At 40.8% G+C, this 25,395-nt stretch overlaps 3 protein-coding genes across 3 annotated transcripts; all 3 read left to right on the plus strand.

Moving 5' to 3' along the window:
* Nucleotides 1–1,304: 1,304 nt before the first annotated feature.
* Nucleotides 1,305–14,477, plus strand: ano2a (anoctamin 2a). Its single transcript, XM_030096846.1, has 27 exons — nucleotides 1,305–1,449; nucleotides 1,533–1,856; nucleotides 3,557–3,652; nucleotides 3,805–3,977; nucleotides 4,178–4,232; nucleotides 4,327–4,378; nucleotides 4,516–4,571; nucleotides 4,752–4,799; nucleotides 5,031–5,095; nucleotides 5,257–5,391; nucleotides 5,466–5,626; nucleotides 6,460–6,542; nucleotides 7,005–7,016; nucleotides 7,142–7,216; nucleotides 7,305–7,361; nucleotides 7,906–7,980; nucleotides 8,514–8,715; nucleotides 9,277–9,388; nucleotides 9,470–9,527; nucleotides 9,632–9,732; nucleotides 10,291–10,454; nucleotides 10,562–10,714; nucleotides 10,889–10,941; nucleotides 11,474–11,652; nucleotides 11,911–12,016; nucleotides 12,626–13,211; nucleotides 13,310–14,477. Exons 1-27 carry the CDS (start codon nucleotides 1,321–1,323, stop codon nucleotides 13,957–13,959), a joined length of 3,960 nt encoding a protein of 1,319 aa, XP_029952706.1. The 5' UTR covers nucleotides 1,305–1,320; the 3' UTR covers nucleotides 13,960–14,477.
* A 952-nt stretch (nucleotides 14,478–15,429) lies between these two features.
* On the plus strand, nucleotides 15,430–19,951 carry cers3b (ceramide synthase 3b). Its single transcript, XM_030096845.1, has 11 exons — nucleotides 15,430–15,565; nucleotides 16,674–16,850; nucleotides 17,423–17,540; nucleotides 18,032–18,150; nucleotides 18,238–18,295; nucleotides 18,420–18,470; nucleotides 18,562–18,654; nucleotides 18,838–18,966; nucleotides 19,113–19,219; nucleotides 19,306–19,459; nucleotides 19,563–19,951. The coding sequence occupies exons 2-11, from the start codon at nucleotides 16,678–16,680 to the stop codon at nucleotides 19,680–19,682; spliced, it is 1,122 nt and encodes a 373-aa protein (XP_029952705.1). The 5' UTR covers nucleotides 15,430–15,565; nucleotides 16,674–16,677; the 3' UTR covers nucleotides 19,683–19,951.
* A 1,128-nt stretch (nucleotides 19,952–21,079) lies between these two features.
* On the plus strand, nucleotides 21,080–24,945 carry cfap161 (cilia and flagella associated protein 161). Its single transcript, XM_030095883.1, has 8 exons — nucleotides 21,080–21,191; nucleotides 22,066–22,155; nucleotides 22,247–22,464; nucleotides 22,565–22,646; nucleotides 23,638–23,673; nucleotides 23,841–23,963; nucleotides 24,120–24,193; nucleotides 24,771–24,945. Exons 1-8 carry the CDS (start codon nucleotides 21,120–21,122, stop codon nucleotides 24,943–24,945), a joined length of 870 nt encoding a protein of 289 aa, XP_029951743.1. The 5' UTR covers nucleotides 21,080–21,119.
* Nucleotides 24,946–25,395: the final 450 nt, after the last annotated feature.

Below are 25,395 nucleotides of genomic sequence, written 5' to 3' on the forward strand. Positions count from 1 at the left end.
ACAATAAAATGCAAAACAATCTCCAGCATCAATATTTTTGAGCTATTATGAAGAATAACATTTACAATTAGCGAAAGAAGTGAAATGTCTTGCAAGCACAGCACGTCTGAAAATGTGGGGTTCATCATTGTGTTCTTCTTTTCATATAAAAATCTATAAAAATGCTGAATTATTAAGATTTTCAAGATGTTAATTCATTTATTATTATTAAAGATTCTGCCATGTTTGGACATTGGTGTTGTTTTATAGTTGGATGAAGATTTGAGAGCCGCAGCTGCAGATTTTAGGGATTCGCACCATGCATCATATGCTCCTCTTTTGTAGTTTCCGGTCTTGCTGTCTGTGGATCGACATGTGCTCCGTGTGATAGTCAGTCCCTGATCTCCCACCCACTCCAAATCAGCTCAGTCATTCATTCCCACCAGTTCATTCTTCCACTGCAGCCTCCAAATTACCCCAGCAGATTGTGAACTGTGTCGCTTAGATTGCAGTGTGAGCTTAATCTGAGCCCACAGCTTCATTTGGGGGGAAAAAAAAAACAGACAAGACAGCTTAACTTTGGCTTTGATTTGATCTGTCATTCTGAAACAGCCACTGCTGTGTGCTTTCTCTTAATATAACTTTGACGAAAAAAAATGTAAATTAGATCTTGATCTTGGAGGGATGGCCGAATGAAAACGGAGAAAAAAAATGCAAAAGTAAAGGAAAATGTTCACATGGTTGTGAATGGTGAGGATAATTGTGATCAGGAGAGAGGAAAAAAAGCTACATTTGTGTTATTCATGATCATTACAAAGCCTAATTAGAGAGAGATTATTCTTTTCAGATAATATTTGTCATTTAGAATGGTTTTTATTCAGGAATACTCAGTAATTATGATTTATTTTTTCATAATTTGTTTTTAATTTGAAGAGAGAAAATAGCTTAGAATCAGTGTTAAGCATCAAACAAATAAACAAAAAAAAACATTATTCCCATAAAGGCTCAATCTTTTTTTCTTTTGCAAGTGCAAATATCACTATCCAGTTTATACTATGTGAGTATCTTTCGTGATCAGTGTGTTTAGAGCTATGTTGTTGTTTCACCCAGAGGGTTGTACTTTTAGTTTCACTGAATTTGCACAATATTAGGGAAATTCGTAACAAGAGGTCGTATCTTGATAAAGTCTGATTGCTGGAAGACAACTGACTCCGCTGTTGATTTAAATTTTCCCATCTAATAGCCGCAGCCTGTTGTTTGCTGACTCTGCCCTTCCACTTTGCTTTTCCTGCTCCAACAGAGGGATGAAACGGAAAAGAGTGTATAGCCTTCACAACAGCAATGAGTGAGTCATCGTCCTTTCACTCAGACAAGCTTGTTTCGTTGGCCCGATCGCTGTCCGGGCTCGGCCTCGACGCCGCCAATGGAGGCCCTGCCAGCTCACCCGGCAGCAGTGAGCCTCCGCCTCCGGTTTGTTTGCCCTTCCAACTGTTTTTCCTAAAATCATCCAGTATCATAGCTTAGAAATCTAATCATCCATGTCTGTTTGTCAGGAGTCCGGCATCGAGCTCGGCCCTGGGCTCTTCTTCGCCGATGGCAAGAGAAAAGTCGACTATGTACTTTGTTACAAATGCAAAAAACGAAGGTCGTCTCGGCCACGTCTTTCCCTCACGTCAAACGGGAGCATACCGATGCCCTTCCCGATGCCGATACCGATGTCTGGTCGGTGGGAGACGGAAGCGGAGTCGGGGGAGGCCAGTGCGCCGGCAGGAGAGGTGGAGGACTCGAAGCTGTCCGACGAGGAAAAGGCTCTGATGAGGGAGGAGTTTGAAGCGGGACTCCTGGAGGCTGGACTGCAGATCGAGCGGGACAAGGAGGTTTGTATTTACTCCATGCTGAGTGCCTTTGCAGTTCACTGCTTCAGACGCATCGGCTGTGTGCTCACAAATCCTATGATTGGACTCCTGCCAAGCAGGTTAAGCATGAGACGCAGTCTGTCCCGTCAGGGCGGAAGACATGTTCTCACTCTAATTAAAGAGAGAATGTCTTCATATCAGTGGTGCAATTTAATGGTCTTCACAGGTCTCTCTTGTAAATGAGACCCTGGGTCTCAATGGGATAACCTGTATAAATAAAGGTTAAATTAAAAAAAAAAAAAAAAAAAGGTACGGTTTTAAGTTAGTACAACTAAGTGATGCAATAAAAACCATTAAACTAATCACAAAGTAAATAAGCTAAAATGTTCTGTGCAGATATGTGTGGAACACATGTTTATGTGTGCGTTTGCAAATGCCCATGTGTGTGATCAGAAAGTGATTGTGAGTCTGTGTGCTTGTTTGTGTCCGTCTGCATTTGCCTGTGTGAAACTTGTGTGTTAAATCGGCTGCCGCTTCAGTCTAGAATTAAGACCAGTGACTGCAAGTGTGAAGCCAAAAGCCAGATTATAGGGCCTTATTAGAGAGTGATCCACTACTTGGAAGGGCATGTGCTGGCACAAGTGTTCATGGGGTGGCTTGTCAGTTTTCCATGTACTGGATGGCAACAGGGATGTGCTCATTTCTCACTTCACACGGCATCGATTTTGTTTATGCATGAAAAGTATTTAAATGTGAGGGGGAAAAAATCAACTCAATCATATGTAGGCTTTAAAAATGTATTTTAATTGTTCTTTCTTTAAGAGTCAGTCAAACGTTTGTGTCTGAAACATCCGAAAGGCCGACCAAGGATGACGGCCATCCTTGGAAAATTGCTGGAACACATTAGATGTATAGCAGATGGTGCTTGAGCCCTGTGCCGAGTCCAAACACTGCAGTGATTACACAAGCGAGCTGCAAGTCGGTGAACGAGAAGCCCGATAATAGATTTGTCGATTCTCACATTGTCAAAAATGTCTCTTGGCTGCGTTATGGAGACTTTCAGCAGTTATTAACTATACTTTTCTGTCTCAGATGGGCTTGAAATAATGAGATTTCCGACGTACGAGCCTCCTTATACCAGGAAGTAACATACTAACAGGTTTAGAGGAAGCTCACTTGGCTCCCTCAGGGCAGGTGCCAGGAATAATTAAATGCAAAGACAATGTAAGGGCAGCAGATATCCAGGCTTAATCAGTCAGTGATGCTAATGATGACTTTAAGTATACGTTGTTTACTTTTTTCATTGCCATCTAATTTGACAGTGTTTAGCCGTGGACAGAATTAAATAATAGAATATCATTGAAATATCTATTTTTACATTTATAGCATTAAAACCAAAAAACTTTCTATTTATAATAAAATACAATTATTATGGCCTGTTTAAAAGAAAAAAGTAAGAAAAGGATCTTACGTTGTTAATATAAAGCATTTTGAGATGCTATGTTGTTGATTTTAATAATTTACTACAGCTGTACAGAACTAAAACAGCTTGAAATCTTTCAGTTTATTTGTATCAACTCCATCTTGTTCACTTTATTTCTGATGCTTCTACACTGTGTAATTCTTCAGCTAATGAGTATATGTGTTAACATATATCAATGTAAATGTAAAATGTTTTTGTCTGCAGAGGGTCAGTTTGTGCTGATGTGTGTTTTTTGCAGAAGGCAAACGGCATCAGTTTTATTCGACTACACATCCCTTGGTCTATACTCAGTCGAGAGGCAGAGCTGCAGAAGATCAAAGTCGCAGTGAAGAAGGTCAACTGTTCACATATTCACTTGTGTTATTTACTATGCAAAAATCACTTTTTCTATTTATCTTGCCGTTACAGTTGAATTCCAGTCTCGGATAGAATGAGTAACTTTAATCAAGTTGTTTTTTTTTATGTCTCCTTCCTTCCTCGGAGCAGAAATGTGAGTTGCGGAAGCGAACAGGCATCGCTGGAATTTGGGATTCTGTTGTCACCAAAGTCAACACACCATTCCAGCCAGACATCCCCGACCTTGACATCTGCAAAGATTCACAAACACACATCCGCTTCAAAACCCTCAAACACCCTTTTATCAGAGACAAGCTCAACCTGTGAGTAAAAACACGAGCCGACTCTCAGAGCTCTGTTGTTCTTGGTTGGGTACTCAGATTTAACAACATTTAAATGATCTACATCTTGTCTAATTTTATTATTGTTATATTATCTTGGTGGAGCTCTGATATGATTTAAATATGTCTTTTGAAGTAAAAAATTAATCAAAAATTTCTTTGCCTTCTGAAATTTCCTGCAGGTATGACATCACATCAACAGAAACTGTTTTTGACAATGCAACTCGCAGCAGAATCGTGAGTCCACAAACCAATAACTTCTCATTTTCTGTGTGATTGATATTTACGTCATTTAACGTCTTTCTCACTACGTCTTCTCTGTCTTCCTTAGGTTGCTGAGATTATTTCACGTACGAACTGCAGACGCACTTGCCAGACTACTGGTGAGATCTGACTCTTTGTTCACGTGTTTTGGTCCATATTTTCATTTTCAGTGCATGCTGATAGTCTATATTCTTTTGTCCCACATTGTAACGGCAACATAACTGAGAGTGTAATGATCCTGCTTTATGTCTTCAAGGCATCAAGTCATTACTGGCTCGGGGCGTCTATGTTTCTGCCTTTCCCCTGCATGACGTGAGTACAAACAAAACAGCAGCTACAATGGAGGCAGTGACAGTCTTTCTGTTATCTTGTTTGTATCATTTTGTAGGCATCAGTCATATTTTCAGTTTGAACGTGTATGGATAAACATTCAATCAAAGAGAAATACCGTGCACATTTTATGCAAAAAAAACGTTGGACTTTTTTGTTTAGGGGTCGTTCACACGGAGAGGACGGCGAGATCAGCGAAATGACAGACAGGTGAGTTGAGTGACCTCTTGAGTGATTTATTTATTTTTTTTAATTATAGTCTTGTGGCGTACCTGGAGATACTATCAGTATTTCCTTCAGGGAACAGATAACACTATTAGAGATGATTATTGACTTTTAAACAGGCCAACAAATTGATTGCAAGCTCACACCCATCAAATATCATTGTGGAAATGATTTGACTGATATTTATGTTCTGCTGTATTTTTGCCTGACTTTCAGCTCCTCCATGAAGAATGGGCTAACTATGGAGTCATGCATAAATACCAGCCCGCAGACCTGATTAGGTGTGTACCTGTGCTTACTCTTATGATTGTATTACAGGTGATTCCACGTAATTATTCAAGTATTAATCAGTAATTTTACCATTTTAAACAGTGAACCAATCATTGAACATCGATTCTCAGCGTCTTAAAGTTGTATCACAAACATCTGACTGTGTTTACAGGAAGTACTTTGGTGAGCAGATTGGGTTGTACTTTTGCTGGCTGGGTGTTTACACTCAGCTCCTCATCCCTCCCTCTGTGCTGGGCATCATCGTCTTCCTGTACGGCATATTTACTGTGGATGATAACGTGCCAAGGTGGGTACCAGTGCACGCTTCTCCTGCTTTTGTTCCATTTTCCCCATGAAGGCTGATTGTCTTTGTCATTTCAGTCAGGAGACTTGCGACGAGAACCTGAACATCACGATGTGTCCGCTCTGCGACGGTGTGTGTGACTACTGGCGTCTGAGCACGGTGTGCTCGCAGGCCCGAGCCTCGTACCTGTTTGACAATGGAGCCACTGTCCTCTTTGCCATTTTCATGTCTCTGTGGGGTAATTATACACTTCAATACACTTTCCTGGGAGTAGTACAGCAAGTACAGCAACATGAATTAGATCACAGTTCTGCTGACCAGGCTGCACAATGTATTGCTAAAGATTGCAGAAATTACTTTGGAACTGAAAGACACTGAAGAAATTGCTCAAGGAGTCAGAAAAGGATGCATGAGTATGATTGGTGTCTTCATGAAATTTATTATAATGTATTGTATTGCTGTCTTTCATGCAAATTAATTAAATTATATTACATTCAAGAATTGAATTTAATAAGTTAAGCAAATTGAAAGAGATTTCCTTTTGTTTGTATATTTATAACTTATTCAGCATCTTATCAGGCATATTGAGCCATAATTTTTTTAATGTATGAATTGTATTTGCATGTGTTGTAAGGTTCGGAGAAATTATAATGCTGAAGGCCACATCAGGAACTGCTGGTGGGGAAAGAACTGCTATTTTCCCCTATTTTAAAAAACATCAGTGTACAGCTTCAGGGTAACCATCTCTAAAATAACAACTCACTGATGCCCATTGATGCAAAATGTAGTGAAGCATCCAAACCTTGTCTTTCATGTATTTTTTTTTCCTCTTTGGAATTTGTTGTAATCTGAACTGCAACAAATATTTAAATGTCCTGGTGTGTCTTCTCTGCTACACATTAATAATGCTTCTCTTGATACCTGCAGCTTGAAACATGTACAGATGTTTTCACAAATTCACCCTCAAAATATTTAAAACTAATGCTCCCAAATTGAGTGACATGTTAAAAATTACGAAGGCTTGCAGTGTTTTAATTTTGAATGTTACTTTCTCTCTTTGTGTTCTTGTAGCTGCTTTATTCCTTGAACACTGGAAAAGGCGCCAGATGTATCTGAAGCATTCCTGGGACCTGACGAGTTTGGAGGATGAGGAGGTATTGTTATGATTGAATAATACCTTTAAATGTCCATGCTGTGGCACAAACACACACACACACTCGACGGGTCTGAGAGCAGACCCTCTCACTGCTTTTCCTAAAAATGAGAATTTCCTTTGATTTTGGTTTCATCTCTTTCTATTTTAAAGTCAGTCAGGGTAACAGGGTTAACCTCATGACCTCAGCCAACCATGACCACATGCATGGTTAGTTAGATTACTGTGTGTCCTCGCACAGGTCCGTCCCCTCAACACACACACACACACGGCCATGGTCACACGTACATGCATGCTTTGACAAAGCGTTACCAAGCGAGGGGCTGTAATGGGATTGGTCTGTTCTTAAAGGGCACATGGTGGATAAGATGACACTTCGGTCGCAACATAAACAGTCAACATCTAATACATCTGCAGTCTAATGTGTCTCTGTCTTTCATTTATCTGTTTCTGCTGCCTGAAGGAGCGAGTCCAGGTGGGCAAGTTTCCAGATTCCTATTTACAAGAAGGGAACCAGAATCTGATTAAAGTTACTCCCCATGCATTTTTTTTAAGTTTTTTTTCTGACATTTTAACTGGTTATCTGTGTTTGCACTGCAGGAAGAGATGAGGCCCGAATATGAAGAAGCTCTGCAGGAGAAGAAAGACAAAATGAAAGCTCTGTCGAAGAAGAAGGTACTGAATTCATTTTCAGAATCAGCCAAGAGACGTTTATAACAGAAATGTAATGTTTTTCATGCTTCCTGTCTTCACTGTGTGGCAGCAAACTAAAGCTGGTGATGGTGTTGATGGAGAGACAGACCAGATGCTGGCCTCCCAGGTATCACCGCACCGCTCTGAGTGACGGGACATTTTGTTGACAGAGCCGCCGAGGCGAGAGGGCAGCGATGTTACATTCACATGGTTTTAACTTTATGTCATCTATTTTGAAGATATATTTCTCTTTAATTTACTCAAACCACAGTCAAAGTAAAAAAACAAAAAAAAACAAATGTGAGTCAAGATGATATTATTACTGTCCAGTTCTGTGCGTATGAGTTTATGTTTGCATATAAAGAACCACCCCTCTTACAGTGTGGGCTGAGGCCAAAGCTGCTTACCTGCCAGAGATTAGCCCAGATTACTGATGGAGAGAAAAGGGAGGAGGGAGAGGAAGAAGGGGAGGGGATTTCTGTCCTTTCAGATGGCAAACATGCACCTGTCAGACAGACAGCATTGTGTGTGTGTGTGTGTGTGTGTACATGTGCTCAGTACAGCACATCACATACTGTTAGGCCTGCGCTGAAGCAATTATTGCGTGCGTGCGCATGTGTACATACCTTACATGTAAGAAAAATCCTGAAAAAAATGTTTTTGGGTTACAGCAGGAGCCCGAGTCGCTGGACATTGAGGATCACCTGGCAGGATACCTCATCAACATATCCACCTTATTGTTTCTGGTAATGCATTCACTCTCCACACTTTATTGGTCCAAACATTTACCGAAGAATTGCAATCAGGGAAGACGTGTACTTGTTAAGATACATTTTATGTTCTCCTTGTGTGCATGGAGTTTCTGCAGGTCCTGTGGCTTCTTCCCACAGTCCAGAAAACATGCACTTCAGGTTAATTAGTAACTCTAAATTGCTCACAGGTGTGATTGTGACTGTGTGTAGCTGTGTTTTCCCTGAAGTGGGCTAATGACCACAGTACTTTCAACCAGCTGGAATCAGCTTCAGAACTCGGTGATCCTGTGTTGTATAAAATGGTTTAGAGGAGGGAGGAACAGCTGTGGCATCAAAAGTGAAAGGATTTTTTACTATGAGCTTAAAGAAACAATTGTGAATGGTTAAAAAAGATATACATCAAATGATATAAAGTACAACAGATCACACTTAATACACTAATGACACAAATGTCATTAGTGATCATTTTCACACCAGAGTCATGCTGTTTTAGCTTAATGTGACGTGCTTGTTTTGCGTGCATCCAGATCTTCGTGACCTTCTCAGCAGTGTTTGGAGTGGCGGTTTACCGTATCTGCATGTTGAGTGTGTGGTCTATGAATCCTGATCCTGAAGCCAAGGCCAGCGTGAGGATGACCGTCACCACGACCGGCATCATCCTCAACATGCTGGTCGTTCTGGTGTTGGAGGAGGTCTATGGAGCAATCGCTGAATGGCTGACCGAGCTCGGTACTGTAAATAATAATTATTTTTGGTTTTTTTAAATCATTTTGACTTGCTTTTTTGAATCCCGAATACTTAAGTCAGACGAACAGATGAATAATACTGTCTCAGGCAACTGAAGTTTTCATTTGGAGTCGGCAGAAGAGAGAGGAATGGGAACGAGTACATCAGTGGGACAGCAGTTTTATGGGAAAGCAAGAAACGAAGCTGAGATGCTTCGGTAACATCGGGGTAAAAATGCTGAGGATGCAGCTGTCGGGTGAAAAAAGAGCAGAAGAAGCTCATGTGGGCAGTCAGTTCAAGGAAGGAGGATACATTTAGACAAAGGGTCCTGGAATAAAATGATCCACTGTGGCAGTCGAATAGGAAAATGCTGAGATATGCTTCCTTAAGACAGCCTTAAACTGTCTGCAGGAACATCATTGGTTAATATTGTGTTTGCTTGTCAAATCCTTTCCTAAACTCATGCTGTTTTTCAGTTTGAATTTGAAAGAAACTCGATTAAATTAAGTTTAACACTGTGAGATCAAACATGCTAATATGAATATTGTTTTATCTTTTCAACAGAGCTTCCTAAAACAAAGGAAGAGTTTCAGGAAAAGCTCATCTTTAAGTCATTCTTCCTCAAATCCATGAACGCCTTTGCACCTATTTTCTACGTGGCCTTCTTCAAGGGCAGGCGAGTATCGATTCCCCCCCACCCCACTTTCGTCTGCACCAACCAGTGTCTGATTTTTGGTTTGCTCCCGTCCTCATACAGGTTTGCTGGGCGGCCTGGCGATTATGTTTACGTCTTTGGAGATTATCGCATGGAGGAAGTGAGCTCATCTACACACATTATGCATTATTATTTATCTTTACACATGTGGGAGATTAAAAGAGCATCTAAATATTAAGCAAATGTGTGCTTTGTGTCGTGCAGTGTGCTCCTCCAGGCTGCCTCATCGAGCTGTGCATCCAGCTCAGCATGATCATGCTCGGGAAACAGCTGATTCAAAACAATGTGTTTGAGATTCTTATTCCGTATGTATAGTATTTGCACTTTTTTTTCACAAAACTGTTTATATTTCACTTGTTTCATGCAGATGAAGTCTGGCTCTTCAGCGTCTATGTGTTAACTCAGAAATGTTTTAGAAAATTCCATGTAAATGTTAACATTTTTTATTTCATTTTTGTTTGATTTGCTTATCACACTATTCTCAAAGATGGTCTAACATGCACAATGGATATGAATAGCTGAAATTGCTAAAATAGCCAGGATGCTATTCTAAATCTCTAAAATGTGGACAATACATGGGAAAAAAATGCACAAATTAGCTTTAAAAGCAGAATTTTTTTTTTTTTAAATATATCAACATTTTGAAATGCCGTGAGTGAAAAGTTTGTTTTTAATATGTAAAGCAAATTTTGTAAGATGTTTTTTTTCTTCATTTCAAATAACAGACGTTTTGTGGTTCTAAACAAATTTTATTTAGCGGAAAATCACCAAAAAAAAAAATTCTTTTTCAGTCGTAGAGGTTGCAGGCTCCTGATCTAAACTCTCCACTATCACTCAATTTAAAATCCACCATTTATTTGCAGGAAGCTCAAAAAAATGTACAGAACTTTCCAGGAAGAAAAAGGAAAAAAGAGAGCAGCAGAATGTGCAGAGGATGAAACCGAAGAGCAGAGACCTCGGCAGCAGTTTGATAAAGATTTCACCCTTGAGCCCTTTGAAGGCGTCAGTCCAGAGTACATGGAAATGAGTGAGTTCACCCTGGTCTCCTCTCTATTCTTTTATACAACATACACAGCTGTAGTGACACGATGTGGTTTTTAATGCACTGTGCCATGTGTGTGTTGATGCATGCAGTGATCCAGTATGGGTTCGTGACTTTGTTCGTGGCCTCTTTCCCACTGGCGCCCGCGTTCGCGCTGCTCAACAATGTAATTGAGATTCGCCTCGATGCTGCAAAATTTGTTACCGAGATCCGGCGGCCGGATGCTGTCAGGTGCAAAGACATAGGTACAAACGTCACACCACACGCTCTTTCTGTTTCTGTGTGAACGTCAACAAGCTATCCTGTGACTTTCCTTTTGCTCAGACTAACTTTTCATATTTTCTTGCACTCACACACAAACATGGACACTCTTCCCTTTCCCTTTCCTGTCCTCTTTTTCCTGCACCTGCTGCCTGCAGGGATTTGGTTCAACATTCTCGCTGGAATCAGCAAGTTCTCGGTCATTACCAATGTAAGTGTGTGCGTGTGTGGGCATATTTGTATATGTGTTTCTTCATTCACTTTGACATTTGGCTGAGGTGCTCTTTAAAAACCTTACCATGATCTGTCTTATTCTTTTGAGAGCAGAAAAATAATTTCATGCAGTCTGTGAAGCTTTCATTCATTCTTTCTTTCATTCAATATCATCATCAAAACCAATCTTCCTCTTCCTGCTTTTCCATCTTTAAGGCCTTCTTTTCCTAAATGTGCTCATGAATTGTTGTACTTGTACACCACCAGCAGCCAGTCAGTGGAACAGCACAGACCTGGAAGAAATGATATAGGCATATGAAAAATCCCCAGTGCAGTGACTGTGGTCATAAACCCTCAAAAACAAACTGAATGATGGTAAATTATTGAACAAAACTTACAGTTTTTGTGTCATATGTGTGGTTGAAGCTGTACATTGTGGGATGTTCAAGCAGCTTCCCCCCGCATTCAGTAGATCTCAAGGATCTTTACTCACTAATATTGTTTGCGTCGCTCTTTGTTTTACTTTTTAGGCATTCGTCATCTCTTTCACGTCCGAGTTCGTTCCACGAATGGTGTACCAGTTCATGTACAGTGCGAACGGCACCATGGGCGGCTACACTGAGCACTCGCTGTCTTACTTCGATGTCAGCAACTTTCCACCTGGCTCAGCACCAAACACTACCCTCATCACCGGAGTCACCATGTGCAGGTAATGGTGTCTCTCTTAACCTTGACCTGACCTGGAATCTCCAGTAAATCCTTGAGCCCGCCAGATTAACTCTTACTTTGCCTAAATCCGAAACTTGTTTGTAGTTTTGTAGAAAGTGACTTAGATTGAAGGGATTTACGGATGTAGAGGATGTAGATCTTTCCAGGAATTCGTATGTATTTATCTGTGTTCATTCAAGTTGATCTAAGATCCTCTGCTAAGACTCCGGCTGGTTGTTTCTTTCATTTGTATATTCAGGTATAAGGACTACAGAGATCCACCATGGGAACCAGATGCCTACACGTTCTCCAAACAGTACTGGTCTGTCCTGGCAGCAAAGCTGGCCTTTGTGATATTCTTCCAGGTATTTTTTTTCAACAATATAGATTATATACCTGTACGAAGAGCAGAATGAAGGAAATGAGAACGTCATCTTCTCTGTTTAGTAGTTCAATTATAGGTCAAAATCTTCACAATTTTAAAAATGAAAATTATAATGTTCCTTAAACTCAAATGTGTGTGACACCATAACCTCATAAAGTTCATAAAGGTCACTTGCTATCAATCCATAGATGCCATTGTCTGTTTTTCACAATGTTCACTTTTTTCAGTGCAGTATCGCGACGTTGATTTTGTACTATAATAATTTTTAAAACAAACTCCTTTGCAAAACAATGTTCAGCATTGTTTGTCTTTATTGCTGCCTTGTTAATGTAATATTACAGATACAGTGTTGAAGAGGCTGTGTAGTAGGAAGTACTCACGCCACGCAGCAGGAATGTCCCATGTGCCAGTCTGGGCTTGGTTCTCCTTCTGTTTGGAGTTTGTATTCTTCTGTCCGTCCATCTCTTTTTGCGCTCTGATGGACTGGTGACCTGCCCAGGGTGTCCAGCTGGGATTGGCAGGTTAATGTGTAGAAGATGGAGGGTAACCACGAATCCAACACTGGTCTCTGTTCTTTTTGTTCCTGCAGAATCTCGCCATGTTCTTGAGCATGCTGGTGGCCTGGATGATCCCAGATGTCCCGCGATCTCTGCGGGAGCAGCTGAAGAAGGAGAACATGATGTTGATGGAGTTTCTGCTGAATCACGACCAACAAGCATGTGCCAAAGCTCAATCCCCAAATAATTCCGCCTCCTGCTTCCCCAACAATATCGAAATTGTGGTGGAGGCGCCGCCAGAAGAGCGAGCAGAGCATAACGTTGATGAGAGGGAAGGGGAGGAGGAGGCAGAGGAGGGAGAAATCGGGGTTGCGATCAGTGTGGATAACCAAAGCAGTGACAGCGATCCAGATATTGGAAAGTCATTCATATCTGTTGAAGGAAATGGAGAGGCGGTGCGAGGAGGTGAAGGAGAAGATAAAGATGAGGAGCCAGAAAGTGGAGAAAAGGAAACGAGTGAAGACGTGAATGAAAAGAATGGAAAAGATGATAAAGAGCAACAAGGAGCAGAGGAAGAAGAGGGAAGACAAGAACATAATGAAGATGAAGCAAAGGAGGTCAAGGCTGAGAATTTCACAGTGGATCTGGACTCCTTCATGGAAGAGTTGGGTCTTTTAGGTAAGAGGAAAACCATGTTTTTAGGATCCTTATATATAGTCTGTGAAATTACTCAGTCTTATTTATGTATTGTGTGTTTTCTGTTTCTCCTCATTAAGATGAAGACCCCTCGCCGAGCGCAGCCGCAGAGGCCAAGCTTCCTCGCTCAGGCTCCAAACAAGAATACCAGGCAGAGAAGGAACCTGCGTTGTGTCCGTCATCTCAGAGAGGCTCATCCCAGAGTCTGAAAGGCTCCAGAACGGAGATCACAGCGTCAGATACTGGAACTCGGATCTTCTCGCTAATTGCTCCACCTCCCAGAGAACCAGGTTCAAAGGCAAAAGCCCGTTGCTCCACCCTGCCTTCCCGCCACAGAGGGGCTGAGGCATGTTACAGCTTGCCCCGGCCCAGCCACTCCACCAGCCTCACCAAGTTCCAACAACCAGCCACGCTCACTCCTCTGGTTCCCCTGGGCCCCTCGTCGTCGGCTTCGCCCAACCCTTTCTCCCCGCCGCAGACGCCCGTGCACTCGCAGCCTCGCCAGGCCCAGCAGCCCAAAACCCAGACTGAACTGTTTGTGCTGAAAGGCCCTCCACCTCAGAAGCCACGCTCCAGGGGCAAAGCCCGGTGCTCCACGCTGCCTCCGCGGCAAAGAGCGCCGGGTCCCGAGGAGCACTCCACCAAGCCTAGCCACTCCACCAGCTTCACGCAGCTGGGAGACCGCATCCCCCCTTCCCCCAGCGAACTGAAACGCAACACGCCGGTATGAGGACGGCCGCAGGGCGAAAAGGGACGTAGGGAAGGAGAGGGAGGGGGGGGAGATTAGCTTCTCCTGTCTGTGCCTGGAGCTGCGCCCCTCCTTACATCCTCTCTATCTGCATGTACTTGGGGTCTGTGAAGAGACCATCCAGATCGACTAAACCCTCTTTTTTATCCTCTTAATCTGCGGAGATATTTATATCACTCAGTGGTTTAGGACTGATCCTGACAATGGGAGTGTTTGAGAGTGCAGAGAAGGACTGCTTGGATACTCTTCTTGCCACAACCAATGAAAACACCACTGGAGCTCTTTGTATTTTATATTTGCATTTGGGAATGTGTTGTTATTTTTTGTTGTTTGGTTTGTTTGTTTTTTTGCCCACAGCTCAATAGTCACTGCTCCTCTGTTACTTTCAGTCCTGCACATGCAGCAGTGCTGCCTTGTAGACCCATGGAAGAAGAATATATACTCATCACAACTAGTGTTGACAGTTATGCTCGTTTACTGTTTGTTTTTAGAGGTTTTGATATATAAAATATGTAAAATTCTAATAAAAGAACCAAATATTTTTGAGATTTGTTTCTGGATTTCTGTCTTTTAACAGTCGCCTGTGACGGGGGGAGCAAAAATATTGAAGAATTTAACCGACGGCAGTTTATTCATTTACAGAATTGAAGTAGTTAATACAATGACAGGGCAAGGGCCTTTGTGTGTGGAGTTGGCATGTTTTCCTCCCACGGTCCAAAAACATGCAAGTAAGGTTGATTGGTGACTCTAATTTGCCCCTAGGTGTGTATGTGAGTGTGAGTGTGTGTGGTTGTTGGTCTCTATGTGTTGGCCCTGCGACAGACCGACTACCTGTCCAGGTTGGACCCTGCCCTCGCCCTTAAAAATTTGGAATTAGCTCCAACACCCCTCGACCCTGAAAAGGATAAGATTTGAAATTAAATAATATTACAATTTTAGTTTATTTTGCTTTCTGGAGATGCAACATCAAGCTGCGTTTGTTGAGAGAGTATCGAGCAGCAACAGCACAACTTCCATAATTAGTAACTTTCAATGGCACAAATCAGAATCATTGAATGCACTGTCTGTATTGCCCCCCTCTGGTGTGAAGTGAAACATCAGTCAGTGTTTACTGTTTTCGTCTCAGATGATCTTGCTTTACTTTTACAGTTCTCTGAAATCTGAGTTTGGAGATTAGTATGTTTTTGTTCATATGAGTTTACCTTTCTCAATGTCATTCACTTGTTGTAATATGTCTGTCATTAACCCAGGTAGTTATATACACAGGGTGATGTCTGACTCCCTCTTTGTGTTGTGAGAGCTCCGTTTTCTCCCCTGGCTCCTCCTCTCCTGTCCCACCGCTGAATGGGGCCTTTGTGGGGGCTTCCCGGCATTCCAAGGGAATTCTTGCAGGTGAGGGTGCGCAAACAATCCCACACTCGGACCACTGTTGGAGCTTGCTATTTACAACTAAAAATGCTCAATGCTTCAATGGGATTCGAACGTTTCCCACTGCTCGGCTCTCCTAACCTTCATACATACACTTTGCAGACACTACAAGGGTGTGAACACAACAGCAGACAGAGTGGGAGGGAAGACACCTAACCAGGTGAGCGACCACACACACGTCTTAAAAAAAGAGTCAACACGCGCTCAGAAGACTGTTGACACACAATGAGGTCCATCGCAGAGGAGAAACTTTACCCCCTGAGCTAATATTTGCCTTTTCTTAACTTTTCATGCCTGCTTTGAAGCGGAGCTTTATTACAGCAGTGAGAGTGCACATGCAGGGTCTATCTGGGCTGTTATCTGATGAGGATACCTACAGTACACATGTGAACTGTATCAGTAACAGGCTGGCTTCACACAGACAGGTCCTGGAAGATTAGCCAGCACAGTGGGGCTGACAAAAGGTGAGTGTCTGTGAAAGTCTACTTGATCATGCTGTTTCTGGAAGTGTTTTGCAGGAAACTGTTATTACTTATGTATTGTCAACCTAAATTAAAGATAAACTGTAAGATCGGGTTTGGATGTGACACGCGCTTTTTAGTTTATTTGAACTTTTTCACACTCAGACTTTGTCTGTCTCAGTTTCTTTCTCTTCGGTTGGAACTTGTCAATGAAACCCTGTCTAGTATGAATGGCTTTTCGCATACTGACTTATTAATTACATTGAGGTTTACAAACACAGCACCAGAATTGTGACTGACCAGTGAGAGCAAACATTTGCAAATATATTTCTTTAGACTTTGATGACACATTTTGAAGAAGTTTTCTCACAGCTTGAAAAACACTTTTTATCTGCACTGTGCTCTGGGCAGAGTTCACAATAGGAGTGACTTCATTTTAATCTTTGCCTCCTTGAATGGCTCCTCACCCTTCTTTATCTCTCTTGCCCTTTGGTATCTAATGCTGTGCATAATCCACAAATGACTCACTTCCTTGATTTTCCCTGGCAGCGAAAAGTCATAGCAGCAACAAAAAACAAACTAAAGAGTAAAGACATCGTAAATTGACGTAAGTGACACAATTTGGCGAAGACAGCCTCCAGGTCAGAGTATTTCAGGATGTGATCAGATGCTTGACATTTGTTAAGACAGCTCATCTGTACAAGTAAGAAATACGCGAACAACTCTCAATCACTGGTCTACGACTAATTATTTAATGAATATGAAAAAAATCTAACATTTTTGCTTTTGTTGTGTATTTTCTTTCAGCACCATGTTGGAGACAGTCAAGGAGTGGCTGTGGTGGGACCGCTTGTGGCTTCCAGCTAACGTGTCCTGGTCCGATTTGGAGGACAACCAAGGTCGAGTCTATGCAAAAGCTTCTCACCTGTACGCCATTCTACCCTGTGCCCTTTGCCTGCTTGTAATCAGATACCTGTTCGAAAGGTGAGGATATGCTTCGCAAATTTTCTTGTGTGTCACTACGTTTGACAACGCTGATAAGGGAAAACTGTTCTCAGATCTGTGATCAGTGAAAAACTGATCATCATTGTTAACTCTGCTGTTTAGATCCCATGAGCTTGCTGTGACCACTGGTCTACACTTTCAGCCCTTTCACCTAGTGATCAAGACAGTTTGCTCCACTTTATGACATTAATAGGAGCCATTCAGTCTGAAGGCAGTCAGCTCCATCCCTGGAAACATTTCACATTCAAACTGAGACAAAGTATCCTCGCACATCCTTTTCTTTATGGATACATTTCGTCAGAGATTGGCTCCTCAGAATTAGGATAGCATTCAATCTGTGTTGTACTGAAATCTCAGAATTCCCTAAGATATATCTTAAATTCATCTGCAGCATCCTTGTGTCCACTGAATTCCTTCCAGCTCCTCTCAAAAATTTCTTCAACAAACGTAATCCCCTGGTTTCAGGATCCTGGGATTATGTTGCACAAGTCCGAACCAACGTTACAACGGCCCTAAGAACCAGGTTAACAATGATATTCATTCTGTTTTAGGTATGTCGCAAGGCCGTTAGCCAATGTTTGTGGAGTCCGGGATAGGATTCGAACCCCAGCAGAACCAAACCCCATCTTGGAAAAGTATTTCTGCCACCAGGCCAGCAGTCCTTCACAGGTATGTTAGAAGAGACAAATTTGCTGGTATTCTGTTCAAATTGAATTGCTCTGTAAATTAAGTGTTTTTGTCCCCGAAGTTGATCATTTCTTGAAACATTTGTCTATTGACCAATTTCTCACTTACTGTAATCCTATTGAGTATCGTATTTGAACTTGATTGTGGTGAAAAACAGACGGTGTCAAAGATTTAACCAATTCAACACAGAAAGAGGCTTCAGGCGTAGCACTTTGTGACATGTAAATAAGAGAAATTGGCCACAAAAACCTTTCAGTTGAGGGCATGTGCTTAAAGCCATATATGAGTATGTGTGTATCTTAGTGTAGGTGTGTATTCCAGCCAGTTAGAACTAAACCTTATGTTGTTTCTTATGTCTTCTGATGATAATAAGCTTCATTCTCCTTTATACTATTGTATTGTATTGTATTAAGGAAGGTTGCACCAAACATTAGAAGCAGTGCACCCGTTTGATGCTCTACGTTGTGTTTCAGGCTGATGTGAGGTCTCTGTGTAAGAAGACGGGTTGGCCAGAGAGGAGAGTAGAGGTGTGGTTCAGGAGAAGGAGGAACCAGAACCGACCCAGACTTCGAAAGAGGTTCTCTGAAGCCAGGTGTGTGTCAGCTTACATCTGCTAACTGTGTGAGATCATGTGGGATTGTAAAAATATGCTATATCAATGTTCTTACCTGTTCAACAGCTGGAGATGTGCATTTTATTTTTTCGCGTTTTTTGGAGGAATCCTAGCTCTCTATGATGTGAGTAGAGGGATTTTTACTTTTTATATGGAACTAGAATATATACAGTACATTGTTGAAGTTCAAACTCACAATATTTTTAAACCCCTCTCTCTATCCTCTCCGGTGTGGCTGGTGACTTCAGAAACCCTGGGTTTATAATTTGAGGGAGATTTGGGCCGGATTTCCTAAACAGGTGAGTTCTTTTACCTTCATCATGAGGATGGATTCCATCATACATAAATACATGTACATTCTTACTTGCTTGTGCGTTTATGTCAATACAGACCATGCTGCCATCGCAATACTGGTACTACCAGTTGGAAATGGGCTTCTATTTTTCTCTGCTGCTTAGTCTGACATTTGATGTGAAGCGGAAAGTAAGTATAAAGACTTGTGCAGGTATTATTTGACTGAATCTTCTATTCACATCATACAATTTTTTTGTGCTCTTTGTTGCTTTGTAAGAACTGTGCTTCTTTACAACATATGTTGTTTTTAAAAGTGTGTCATCTTTAAAAAGGAAATATCAATGTTAATCAGGTCCATTCATTCATCAACAGGACTTTAAGGAGCAAGTGATTCATCATGTAGCCACACTGACTCTTCTGACATTTTCCTGGATTTCAAACTATATCCGTATTGGAACTCTGGTCATGGCGGTTCATGACTCTGCTGACATATTGCTTGAGGTCAGTGCCGTAGATAAAACACTTCGCCGACATATTGGTTGTCTGTTGATGACTATTCTATTATCAGATCATTCTAATTTGTCGCTCCGAATTTTCTGTGTTATTAAGAAATATATTCCTGACTTTTCTCCATTTTCCTTTTGTAGGGTGCAAAAGTACTAAACTATGCTAAATGGCAGAAGACTGCGAACGGCATGTTTGTTGTGTTTACAGTTCTCTTTTTCATTACAAGACTTGGTATTTTTCCTTTCTGGTAAGTGTGATGAAGGAAAGCATGCAAAATGCCTCAATGATCTTTGTGTCATGTATGAAAATAATAAGTGTGCATAACATCTGCAGGCTGATTCACTGCACATGGGTGTATCCTCTGGAGCTCTATCCCCCCTTCTTTGGCTACTACTTCTTCAATGTCATGTTGGTGGTGTTATTATTACTCCACATCTACTGGGCTTTTCTGATATTGCGAATGCTTTATAAGTGCCTCTTCAGCAAGGTGCGTTTATTTCTGAAACTCGCACATATTTCTTGTTTTGTTGCTCCTCTTCGATTAATCCTCATATTGTGCCTCTACTCTCTGGGTTGTTTTGCTCCTGCAGTTGGAAGGTGATGACAGGAGTGATGAAGAAGAGGATGACAGTGACAGCCCGAAGGAAAGAAACCACAAACTTTGTCATATGAACGGCTCCAGCGCCAGAGACAGGGCCAATGGTCACTGACAGAGAGAGATCCACAAACTGAAACATGGATGCATTTCATCAGAAATGCATCAGACATAATCTCCTTGCATACAAAAATCAAAATACACTTGATCAGAGAAAGTTGTTTTTGAAGGAACTGTGAAGGATGACACGTGAACTTATGTGAAGTGGCATGATTCCTGACGTTTTAGATATTCAGAGCAACAACAACATATTTTATTTTACTGATAATCAATGTACATGACTCCATCTGATGTATGCATGTAAATGTATGTTCTCCAGGTTAGTAATTTGTGTGCTATTTTGTACAGTAATGTAATACATTCACATAAAACAAACTTAACATAACTTTCTACATATCCATAACTGTGTTTTTATTAGAATTGCACAAAATAGCCTCTTTTTTCATTTACAAATTGCACATCCACCCACTTTCTGTACATTTATGCACATCTTTCTATAAATCAGAGCAGTGTGTTGAGGGGTGATAAACTCAGTTTAACTGAGGGACCACATACAGTCTAATTGCATGTTCAGTCGTCACAATAATACGAGCTCATTACCTTTTAAATCCATACTCTGAAGCTAGTCTTTGTTGTGGCACAGACAGTAAGTTTTGAAAAAAAAAGAGTTTTTTTTTCAAATCTGAACAATAAGCATCAAATAAATATCCAATCTCTAAAAATAAGTATCCAGTCTCAACATCAAGCCAGTTTTAATTATGCAAAATATAATGAATGTCTCAGAAACATCTACAGCTGTTGGCATTTTGCAGCCTTTTGCATGCATGTTTTTACAAACTCACCCTGGCAGTATGACTTTGAGGCTAATTTTGCATTATGCTGTGTTAAATATGCAGTGCTTTCTTCACCATTTTTAGAATTAGCTTGGTGGGTTTGTGGGCCGGATTGCAGCCTCGTGTGTGCCATTTTTGACCCACAGGCCATGTTTAAGACAGGTTTAACACTCCTGCCTTGGGCGGTCCATCAGTCCGTCACAACACTATCACAGATGCTCACCAGTGAGCATCAAAGACTGTTATTGGATTGTGAGAAGATATCAGAATGGAGAAAACTTTTTTTCTATTGATGCTTCTTTATTTTCAGGTTTCAATTCAAGATTTCTTTAAACCGCAGAGCCGCTGCTCTGCATGCTTTATGTTTCTCTGCTTCAGCACAGCTGAGTATAACTGAGCGGCTCATTATCAGGCTTTCTGCTCAACTTGATAGAACCTTCCTAAAATTCAGGCATGCTCAAGCTAGAACACTTGGAACACACGCGGAGCTCCAGGATCTGACCAGGAAGTACCAGCACGCCCTCTCGCGATTAGTAATTAGAAGTGACGAGATGTGTTTCCATGGAAACCGCTACACAAACCGCATGAAGGCTGAAGTAGCTTAATCTGTATTCGGTATTTTCTTGTTGTGAGGAAGAATTCTTAGGCTCATATTCACGATGGCGCAAAAAAGAACTTATAACAACCGTGTGAAGATTGGAAACTGGAACGAGGACCTGTTCTTAGGAGAGGTTTGTATTAAGAATGACTTTAAACAAATGAACTGTTGTTAATTCTTGCTAAATAAGGGCGTGTGGGTTTAAACATGGGTTTACTGTCCAGTTTGAATGAGTGAATGAAAAAACGGATTTGAAGCTACAGCGTTTACAAAATGTACAGTAACTCCTATTTTAGTTCACCAATGTTTGGTGAAAGGCATATTCTGGAAGTTTAAAAAGTATTCACATGTTTTAGCCTATGATAACAAATAACAGAAACAGCTTTTATTAAGGTTAACAGCTTCATAAAAAAAAATCTTATCCATTACAGTATGGGATTTTAAAGCATGTTGTACAGTGACTGAACTTAAACCTAATGATAACTATATAACTGTTTTTTAAACAAGTTTTGTGTTTCCTTCAGGGTGGAAAATAGATAATTCCAGGCTCTCTTGCTGCCTCTTTTACAGTTATTATTAATGACAGTTTAAAAAAAATAATAATAATTATAGTTCACTTCACATCCACAAATCTGAAAGTGTTACCTTGGCCAGGTGTCACGTCAAACACTAGGACTGCATGGTTAAAGATTAATGAATAAATAAAAATATGGAAGCCAAAAACAATAAAAAAAACAATTGCTCAAAATCGCTAAGCTGTTCTCTCAAAGTCCATACTGTAGCAGTCTGTGTTGACTCAAGGAGTGTGAAACGGTGTAAATCAGCTAAACAAAATATAAACAGGGTGAACAAGAGAAATAACACTAGTACAATTTTTTTTAATTGAAACAGAAATATGTAGTCTTTCTGTGATGTTTTCAAATAGTATGTTTAATGGTTTCGCTGATATTATGTAATCCATAACATTTTAAAGATTGCAGATACTATGTGTCAATGTTTTTTTCCAGGAAGAAATGAAGGAATATTTGAATAAAAGAGAGAGGGGTGAACTTGCTGTCCAGAAAGTAGACCTCCTCAAAGAGAACATTTTGAAACCGGTAAAATAAATATATGATACTTAAACTTTGACGTGCACTTTTTCTTGAAATACCAGCGGTAATATTTTTATTTTCTTTCTTCTACTTGTAGGTGAATCTCTCTGTGACAAATGATGGCTTACTGCATTTTGGGGATGTTGTGATGCTGGTGAACATGGGAGGGGAAAACAGGGAATGCAGTGCAGTGAGCATAAACGCGGATATTAACAGTTTGATAAAGACTCCCTCACCAGGCATTCAAGCCCCATGTGGAGTCAGTGCAGGGAGAAATATTCAGCCCTGCACTCGCACGGCTTTCATCATTACCAGGTAAACACACACACACTGGAAGCGGCATGAGTGTGTGAACCTTCACACTCACTGTGATGCTGCTAACTGTAAACCCGCACCACTGTGTGTGTTACTGCAGTGTTGATGGCAGTCCTGAAGGATCGATTCTGCACTTCGGGCAAAGTTTTTCCCTGAAAACAACAAGTGGCTTTGCTATGGGAGTAAGTCAGCTTCCATTCGGAAAAGGATGTGCTTGTTATGAATGAAAACTGATAAACTTTGTTTCAGTTTCACATGGAAAGTGATGTAACTGAATGTGTGAATCTGACCTCTTAGGGCAAGTCAAAAGATAGATGCATCATGGGAAATGTGATACCAGGCAGTAAATGGAACCACAAACATAGGAAACCAAAGTGTCAGCAAGAATGAACTATAAGTTTAACTGTAATTGTTCACTTCTTGTTAGTATCTAATGGCTAGAATATTTTAGGATTGTTTACCTCTTTGATAGGTAGGAAATTGATGGATTGGTATAGAAAACAAATGGGTGGATGGATACTAGATGAGCTACACAGACCTCTATTGGTTTGGGTCCCTTTTATCTGTGGAACTTGCTGTTTTCTGGGAAAGTCCAGCATGTTCCAGGATTCTTGAAAACTCACTTGAAGTACAGCATATCACAAGCCAGTTGAACTTCCCATATTATAGCTGTTTGCTGTGGTGAGTATTATTGGTATTTATGATACAGAATGTCTCCTGCACCTCCTTTCCTGAATGCTGTGGCCTCACTGATAAAAGTGTGTGAAGGAACTGGTTAGTAGAGCTGATGAATTGCCACTACACAGTTGTTGTTTTTTTTTCCACATTTAACCAACTTGCTGTTAAAAACAAGACAATCTTTTTTTTTTCCTCGATAACAATGTCAATAATTAAAAGTAACTTGCCATAGACAGACCTGACATTTTGTTTAGTTAGGCAAAGTGTAGTTTTCATACTGATGTGGACACACAAGTGGACTCAGATGTCTACTCAGAATATGTTTATTGCCACTGGCCATTTGAAAGAGTGTTGCAGAGAGCAGCATGGGATCTTTCTCATCTCTGGCACACCGCTGATGGATGTTTCCTTTGACCTTTGACATTTAATAGCTCATCTATCTGACTGAGCTTTAGTGTCTCTGCTCTAACAAGCTCTTTCTTTTTCTGTCCTCAGCTTTACTTAACAAGTGACCTACAAAGCTTTCAAAAGGTACATTTTGAAAATGACAACAGTGAAGCGATATATATCATTGCATACAAGTCAAAATCTGTCATACTTAAGAGTGTAAAAGTGTGCAAGTGCAAGTGTAAAATGTCATGTTGGTACTTTTAACTGATTTTGAACTTATTGTCCTATTATCACAACTCATCTAACAGTGTGCCAAGAAGTCCCGCCTCCAAGAAGTAAACCTTGATGAGAGCTGCTCCTTTCTGTCTTGGTGGAAGATCTTGTACTTAAACCCTGAGGATCGACTTGAGTTTGAGGATCAACCAGTAACTGTAATTCTTATATTCTACCTTCATATTTAAATCATTCTCCAGCATTTATGTTGTTGAGACATTTAAATGAACAGTGTCAACATGCTTTCTGCTTCCTTCAAGTCTGTGGCACTGAAAATCCCATGCATAGAGCAGCAGACTGTTTCTGTTTTGCAGGCTAATGTGAAGGTGCTGATTGTACACTGCAAAACAAACCGAGCCCTTGCTGTTCTGGAAGATCAAGTCCTTTGGTATTCCTCTTTTCTTCTGAAACACTGTTACAGCCAAAAGCCAAATATAAATACAGCAAACCCCGATGAAGGAATTTCACAGGAGAAACATTTGTTCTCAAAAAAGAAAAGAAACAAATACTCCACAATCAAGTGCAAGGAACCTAAACTATGCACAAAATGTTGGGAAATCTTTGTTTGGTAGATTATTTCTTTATAGTAACAATTTTTGGCAATAAATCTCATACCTTTGGAAATCCTGAATATCCACCCATCTTCTATGCAGCTTTATCCTGTGCAGGGTTGCAGGACGCTGGACCTTATCAAAGAGGATTTCCAAAGGTAAACGAGAGGAGAAACATAATAATCCAAACAAACACAGATGTCTTACTGTTACGAAATAGTATTTTTTTCCAAGCTTTCCTGATCCATTAAATATTCTAATCTACCTCAACGAAATGAACAAAATTACTCTTAATAAAGTAACCAATCGAGGTTTGATCTGACAACAGACCTCCAGTCAGCCAACCAAACACCACCTATGAGTGTAATTTTGGGTTTAATGTTGTTTTAGTTTGTAACTGTTGTTCTCTTGCAGCACCAGGTATGGAAAAGAGTATGAGGTAGCAGCTCACACCTTCCTGGACTCCCACAAAGCGGAAAAGGACAACAATCACTGGGTCCTGTGCACCTCTGACCCTGCAGGTGTCGCACTGGCACTTGTCAACCGTCAACCGTCAGCAGGAATCAACAAGGAGCTGGAGCTCGCTTAACCTGTGATCTTAATCCAAAAATGTCTAATGTCAACATGTGCAAAGAAAGAGAAATCTATTAAAGCATCAACAAAAACAAACAAAAAAATTGAATCTTTCATGGTTGCTCTTACTGAACCAGGGCCATAGTGATACACATGCATGTACTGTATCTGTAGATACTAATAATGTTGTCATCACTTGTTTGAGCCAACACACAGATAATGATGCCTTGAGAAATCAGATTGAGATGGATCGACTTTTTACAGGGATTTTAGAGACGAAGTTGACTGAAGAGATTCATGCATGTAGTGGAGGATGACAGTAGAGCAGGCAGGGGATTGTGGGAGATGAAGATTGTTAATCCACTGTGGAGAACGTTCCCTTACCCATAGGTTTGTTCCCAGTGGGCTGGTGTTCAGATCTATTCTTTCTCAAGGTCACCAATGAAGACACCATGGGCTTCCACAC

The sequence above is a fragment of the Salarias fasciatus genome, chromosome 7, assembly GCF_902148845.1.
Source record: "Salarias fasciatus chromosome 7, fSalaFa1.1, whole genome shotgun sequence".
NCBI lineage: Eukaryota > Metazoa > Chordata > Actinopteri > Blenniiformes > Blenniidae > Salarias > Salarias fasciatus.